General features: G+C 42.9%; 1 protein-coding gene across 1 annotated transcript in view; it reads right to left on the bottom strand.

Annotated features, from left to right (window-relative positions):
• The window catches only part of Stmn2 (stathmin 2), a 50401-nt gene that overhangs the window by 3180 nt on the left and 40395 nt on the right, over positions 1–6826 (bottom strand). The window contains exon 4 of the mRNA XM_021195721.2: positions 5240–5431. Within this exon, the coding sequence (XP_021051380.1) occupies positions 5240–5431 (192 nt within the window). The remainder of the gene's footprint in view (positions 1–5239; positions 5432–6826) is intronic.

The raw sequence follows: 6826 nt of genomic DNA, 5'->3' as shown, positions 1-6826 counted from the left end.
AGCCAGTAAAGAACATCCCTCCATGGCCTCTGCATCAGCTCCTGCTTCCTGACCTGCTTGAGTTCCAGTCCTGCATCCTTTGGTGATCAACAGCAGTATAAATGTAAGCCGAATAAACCCTTTCCTCCCCAGCTGCTTCTTGGTCATGATGTTTGTGCAGGAATAGAAACCCTGACTAAGACACCAGTCTTGGCTGGGACATGAACCTTCTAAGGAGGGTGCTGATGGAGAAAAAGTGGGTCTAGTGTTTTTACTTTATTCTTCTACATTGGATGACCAAAGGCATATAGCTTTGCATAAATGGCTGTTGAACTGAATTTTGAAATGCGAATTATTAGTAATATCATTTGTTATACTTAGAACATTTTAAAATTGCTTTTCTCCTCAGATAGCTTCTTTGATTCAGTTCTCAATGATCTTGACCAGCTATAAAATAAATCTTATCATTAAGCTCTATCAAGGTCAAGGTACCCATTCCTACAGGGTTCTTTATGCTATAACCTAATATTTGTCACCTATTTTTAATACAACTATAACCATATTGATTTTGATTAGATTAATTTCCTTATTTCTCACACTATCACAGTAGAGATTCTGTTATACCCATTTTACAGAGGAAGAAACCAAGGCATAGGAAGGCTGAGGAACTTTACCAAGTTCATACAACTAGCAGGTGGTTAGAGTCAACATTAGTTATATATGAATGTGAGAATGGTCCAGCCTCTCAAGTGTAAGGGGTAGGAATGGGAAAAAGTGTCACATGCCCTGTCCTTCCTCCAAAAAAAGTTGAGGAAGCAGGAAGTTGACTCTAGAGAAAGATTTTCAAAGTCTTGTAATTTAATTGGTTTAAATGAGCCTTTCACACACATTGTAGAGAAATCAAGTTGTGTTTGGAAATGTGAGGAAATTAGAACAGATGTAGCTGATTTTTCTTTTGTCCAGTTATTACAAGGCAAAGCTGTATCAGTGTCCCTTTCTCACTAAGATAGTGAGCCATTAGTAAAAGCTGAGCTTGTAGAAAACTAGGAAGATGGGGAGGCCTTTCCTGCACTGGAAGACAGCAGAGCTTCAAGTAGGAATGGCAACTCAGCAAGAGTGAGCATACAACTAGCCTCGTTAGCTTACTCCACTTCTTACTCAAATTAGTAAAGCTACAGGCTTGCCAAGGCAGTCAAAGACTTCATCTGACTTTGAGATAACTTTAAAAGGAAATTTAGATAAACCTTCTCAGTTTCTAAGAACACATTTTCAGGAAGTTTGTTTGATCTGCTATTTGGAAACTTTATAGCCACAATGTGAAATGCACACTCCTGATGTGTTATGTGACTTTAAATGAAAATGCTGGGGAAGCTAGTAATGTCACCATCCTGTGGCCCTGGTCAGAGAATTGCTCAATGACCGACCTGAAAATTCCAGCTGAGAGCTGTGAACATAGCCGTGAGGCTTTGGCTATGAAGTTTACTACAGACACTGTCTCCCAAGTTCACCAAGGACAATGTCTATGGCATTCACTAAGGACACTGTCTCCCAAGTTCACCAAGGACAATGTCTATGGCATTCACCAAGGACAATGTCTATGACCTTCACCAAGGACAATGTCTATGACCTTCACCAAGGACAATGTCTATGGCATTCACTATGGACACTATCTACCAAGTTCACCAAGGACAATGTCTATGGCATTCACTAAGGACACTGTCTACCAAGTTCACCAAGGACAATGTCTATGGCATTCACCAAGGACAATGTCTATGGCATTTACTAAAGACACTGTCTACCAAGTTCACCAAGGACATTGGCATTCACCAAGGACATTGTCTATGGCATTCACCAAGGACATTGTCTATGGCATTCACCAAGGACATTGTCTATGGCATTCACCAAGGACAATGTCTATGGAATTCACTAAGGACACTGTCTACCAAGTTCACCAAGGACAATGTCTATGGCATTCACCAAGGACATTGTCTATGGCATTCACCAAGGACACTGTCTATGGCGTTCACCAAGGACAATGTCTATGGCATTCACCAAGGACAATGTCTATGGCATTCACTAAGGACACTGTCTACCAAGTTCACCAAGGACAATGTCTATGGCATTTACCAAGGACAATGTCTATGGAATTCACTAAGGACAATGTCTATGGCATTCACTAAGGACAATGTCTATGGTGTTCACCAAGGACAATGTCTATGGAGTTCACCAAGGACAATGTCTATGGCATTCACCAAGGACAATGTCTATGGTGTTCACTAAGGACAATGTCTATGGAATTCACTAAGGACAATGTCTATAGAATTCACTAAGGGCAATGTTTATGGAATTCACTAAGGACAATGTCTATGGCATTCACCAAGGACAATGTCTATGGCGTTCATAGGGCATTGTCTATAGAGTTCACCAAGGATATTGTCTATAAGTTCATAAGGATAATGTCTATGAAATTCACTAAGGACAATATCTATGAAGTTCTCTAAGGACTTGCTTCTTTAGTAATGCCTATTTCATTATGGATCTCATACATAATTTTTCATGTATACTTAGAAATCCCGAATCTATAGTAGCTAGGCCCAGGCATATCTAAATTTGTAAAAAGAATCTCTTCAATTTTTCCTGCCACCACTCCTCAAGGGAAATGTAGTAATATTTTGATAATGTAAACAGTACTTTTAAAAGAAGACATCTTTGAAAGATGGCTTTAGGAAAACTTCTGGTCCTCTGAAATATATGACATACAGATTTCTTATTTGAAGTCAAGAAATGTGAGGTTATTTCTTTTCCTTCCTTTATCTCTTAGTTCCTCTTTAATAGCTGTAGGTATCAAATATAATAAAAACAGTAACTAGATGACCTCTGGTAATAATTCTATCAAATCTCATTTTCTAAGTTTATTTAAATGCAAGATGATGTTGGCACTGTCAGGGTCCTTTCTTCTTATTAATAGTTATGAGTAAATAGTATAAAAGAAAGGTCAGAAATAAGTTGGAAGAGCCAGTAAAAATTCTGCTGTCATGCATGGAGATGCTGGTGGTCACAGGACCAAGGGAAGCATGGAGCATTGCCTCTAATGCTTATGGTCAGTGTTCAGACACTGAAAAGGGGTATCAAATTCAGCACAGGACACACTATGGTCTGGGAAAGGCTTGCGTTCATCTCTACATTCTTCACTCTGCTTGCTTTATAATCTTGGTCAAATGTAGTAGGCTCTCTAAGGTTCTTGGAATGGAATAACAATTTTTTTTGGTAGACTGGCTGTTTGGATTAAATGTGATAACACATGCAAAAGTGCTTGGCCTATATTGAATAATCAATAAAGGCTGGGTATAATTCCTTCCCCTTTCATTATTTATTCATCAAACACATTCAGTAGTAACTATTTATACCAATGGAGCTCACAAATCGGAACAATAAAAAAATGAATGTAAGTCAGAAGAGAAGAATATAAGGTGACAACACATGTGACTTCATAGTGATTAAAACCTATGCTTATATATTATCAAAACTGCCTCATAGGAAAAGACTCTTGTTCTTTCTTTTAAGGGAAAAATATTTTCACTTTAAGCTAAATCATATAGTACACTGCTGTTGTCACTAAAGTAATGGCTACGACGCATTTACTTGATGCGGGTTGGGTTGTTAGACACGGAATTGCTCTCTGTGCAGAGTCCAGGCCTCTTCATTCTTAAGTCCTACACTTCCAGTTGGTGAGGTAAACCTGATGGGGTGAACTTTGCTGGACACTCCTTTGGTTTTTGTTTTGCTGTTATGAGGTATGCAAATCTTACCAACTAGTTTACAGATTACATGAAGAGGGACAAGCTGTAGGTTTGCATGCATACGTCAAAACCAGTGGCTCTCCTGGATGGCTAGTGAAGGTGTGGACAGCCCAGGTAAAGCTGGCTTAGAGTGAGATCAGCATATCGTGTCCCTGGCAACTGCACTGGGTTTTCTCCAGGGCCTATGATACCAGTGAAGGCTGGGAGCTCCCCAGACAGGACTTGTACACTGAGGAAGAGGAGAGGGGACAATAACAAAGGGAACTGGCTGTCCTGGATCTCAGTGAAGCACCTGCTTTGGTGCCACCACCTGTGACTTGTGGAGAGCCAAGGTCTGTCTTGAGATGTTGGGAGAGACAGGATGTTGTTCTGAAGAGCAAGGGCCACACCTGTTTATAAGTTTTAAGAAGTTAATCTAAAGTTGGCTCTTCAGCCTTCTGCCCAAATCAGACATCTTTGAGGGCCTCCATGTTTTCATTTCTGTGTTGGAGCCAAGAGCATTGTCTGGGCAGAGATCTCAAAAAACCCAGGAAGAACACGTCTCACCTAAAAGACCTCTGGGAAATAGTATTTTAAAAAGACTGTAGCTGGGTAATGTGGTGCATGCCTGCAATCTGACCTCTGAGTCTGAGGCAGGAGGATTATGAGTTTGAGTGTCAACTCTCAGTACTTAGAAGACAATGGCAGTATCTCTCGAACCTGCAGTGTTTGATGTAAAAGAGCCTCAAGGGCAGGCCAGGTGAGATGTATAGGTGCATCTTTTAAGAGTTCCTATTCTTCAGGCCTAATCCAATTTCTGGAAATGGACAAGGCAAAGCCATGAACAGCTACAATGTGCATTTTTTCAAAGGCAAGCTTTGGGAGATGGACAGTCAGTGTGTGTGTGTGTGTGTGTGTGTGTGTGTGTGTGCGCGCGCGCATGTGTGTCACATGCGCACATATACAGAGGTTAATAAGGAAGGCCTGAGGATTCCAGAGCGTGATGGAATACTAGTCCCTCTGCTGTTCTTCCCATTCTCCGGATTTCCCTGTAGATTGTGTTACATGGAGAAAATGGGCTTATGAGCAACATATATTTTAAATTTAGTTTTTGTACTAAATATATATCACTTTAAAGAAATATTTGTTAATTTTATATTAAGATTACGTACTATAGCATTAATATCATAAGGTACATATTAAATATGTACAGGTTCCTATTTTTTCCAACACAACGATCTGTACAGATGACACACACATTTGAAACCAGCCTTCCCCAGTCATGAGGTGGAGTGTTTGAGCAGGGTTGCAGTGCTGATGTAGGGTTCCTTTACTCCACCACAGGGCCAGGCCGCAGGGTGCTGAGCAGCCGAGGCTGGCTGTCCTGCCTTGGTCCCCAGCCCAACCATGGCTCCCCAAGCTGTGCTGCACAGGAACTCCCGCCCCGCCCCCCGTCCCGCTTCGCCCTCTGCTCCTCTTACCTTTTCCTGCAGACGTTCAATGATAGCAGCTAGATTAGCCTCACGGTTTTCCTTAATTTGTTCCATTTTCAGGATCAGCTTCTCCTCCGCCATCTTGCTGAAGTTGTTGTTCTCTTCCAGAGCCTTCTGGAGGACCTCGCGCTCGTGCTCTCTCTTCTCTGCCAACTGCTTCAGCACCTGAGCCTCTTGAGACTGGGGAGGAAGCACATCATCTCATCCTTTACACCTCTCTGGATGCCACTTGGTCCCTGACCAGACGCCGCAGCTGTGAGCGGCTCTGTCCACCCTGTGCATTCTGTAGACCTCAGCGCTTCCGTGAGAATATGTCGGTGGGACACGGCTCCCTGAAATGATCACTCTGGAGGTTCTGGGCAGAGTGTCTTAGGAATAATATTAACTCTCGTAGAGGAGCCATTTTGTAGACTATCTGGCCAATCTTTCTTTTTTCTTTTTTTCGAGACAGGGTTTCTCTGTGTAGCCCTGGCTGTCCTGGAACTCACTCTGTAGACCAGGCTGGCCTCGAACTCAGAAATCTGCCCGCCTCTGCCTCCCAAGTGCTGGGATTAAAGGCATGCGCCACCACGCCCGGCTCCTTTCATTTTTAGAAAAATAAGACGCTGCTAAGGATTTATGCAACATGCAGTGTTAGAATGACCCAGCTGACTGCAGCTTTATGTGGGAACCCGAAGAAGACGGGAACAGCCTGGGGCCTGGGTTTTCTTTCTCTTCTGCCATTTTTTTCTGCCCTAACATTTCTGACTAAGTGTAGGGTGGGCCCTATGGGAGCTGCTCAACTTCTGTTCATCAGATTCACCTGTTTTAGACACCTGTCCTCCCCTTTCCCAGGAGCGGGAGATGTAGCTCTGTGGTAAAGGGCACTTGCTGTTCCTGAAGGGGACTGAGGTTTGAGACACAGCACCCACAGGGCAGCATACAACCGTCTTCGACTCCAGTTCAGGAAATCCATTGACATCTTCTGGCTCCTTGGACACCAGGCATGCACACAGTGTACACACAGCCATGCAGACAAAGCACCCCACACAGAAAATTCATTCTCGGTAGAGAATTGAAAACACTTGTACAAATTTAATGACCTCTTGGCCAAAAACGAAGAAAGCCTTGGTTGTGGTTGCCACTCCTCACTGTGGTCCTTCAGGACTGAGAACAGAGGCACTGGAGTTAGCAGTGTCTTGTGCATGCTCTCCCTTCTTAATCTCAGTAAGACGATGGCTCTCTTCAAGTGTCATCACTAGGCACTAGATAATGGCAGAGGTTATAGAACACACCTGCTGAGAGCTGTCTCCAAAGTTCTTTAGCCAGGCCAAGGAATCTATACTTTTCATTAGGAACTCCAGAGTCCATTGCTGGTAGGCCACTGTCTACTCTTTGCAAGACACATTGTCTGTCTCCCTGCATCCTTTAAGTGCCGGGATTAAAGGAGTGAGCTGCCATACCTTGCAGCATCTCTCTCTCTCTCTCTCTCTCTCTCTCTCTCTCTCTCTCCCCTCTCTCTCTTTCTCCTCTCTCTCTCCTCTCTCTCTTTCTCTTCCCTCTCTTTCTCCTCTCTCTTTTCTCTCTCTTTTCTCT

This window comes from Mus pahari, chromosome 4, assembly GCF_900095145.1.
Source record: "Mus pahari chromosome 4, PAHARI_EIJ_v1.1, whole genome shotgun sequence".
Lineage (NCBI taxonomy): Eukaryota > Metazoa > Chordata > Mammalia > Rodentia > Muridae > Mus > Mus pahari.
Note: the sequence above shows the minus strand (reverse complement) of the source record. Positions and strands in the feature narration are given on the sequence as shown.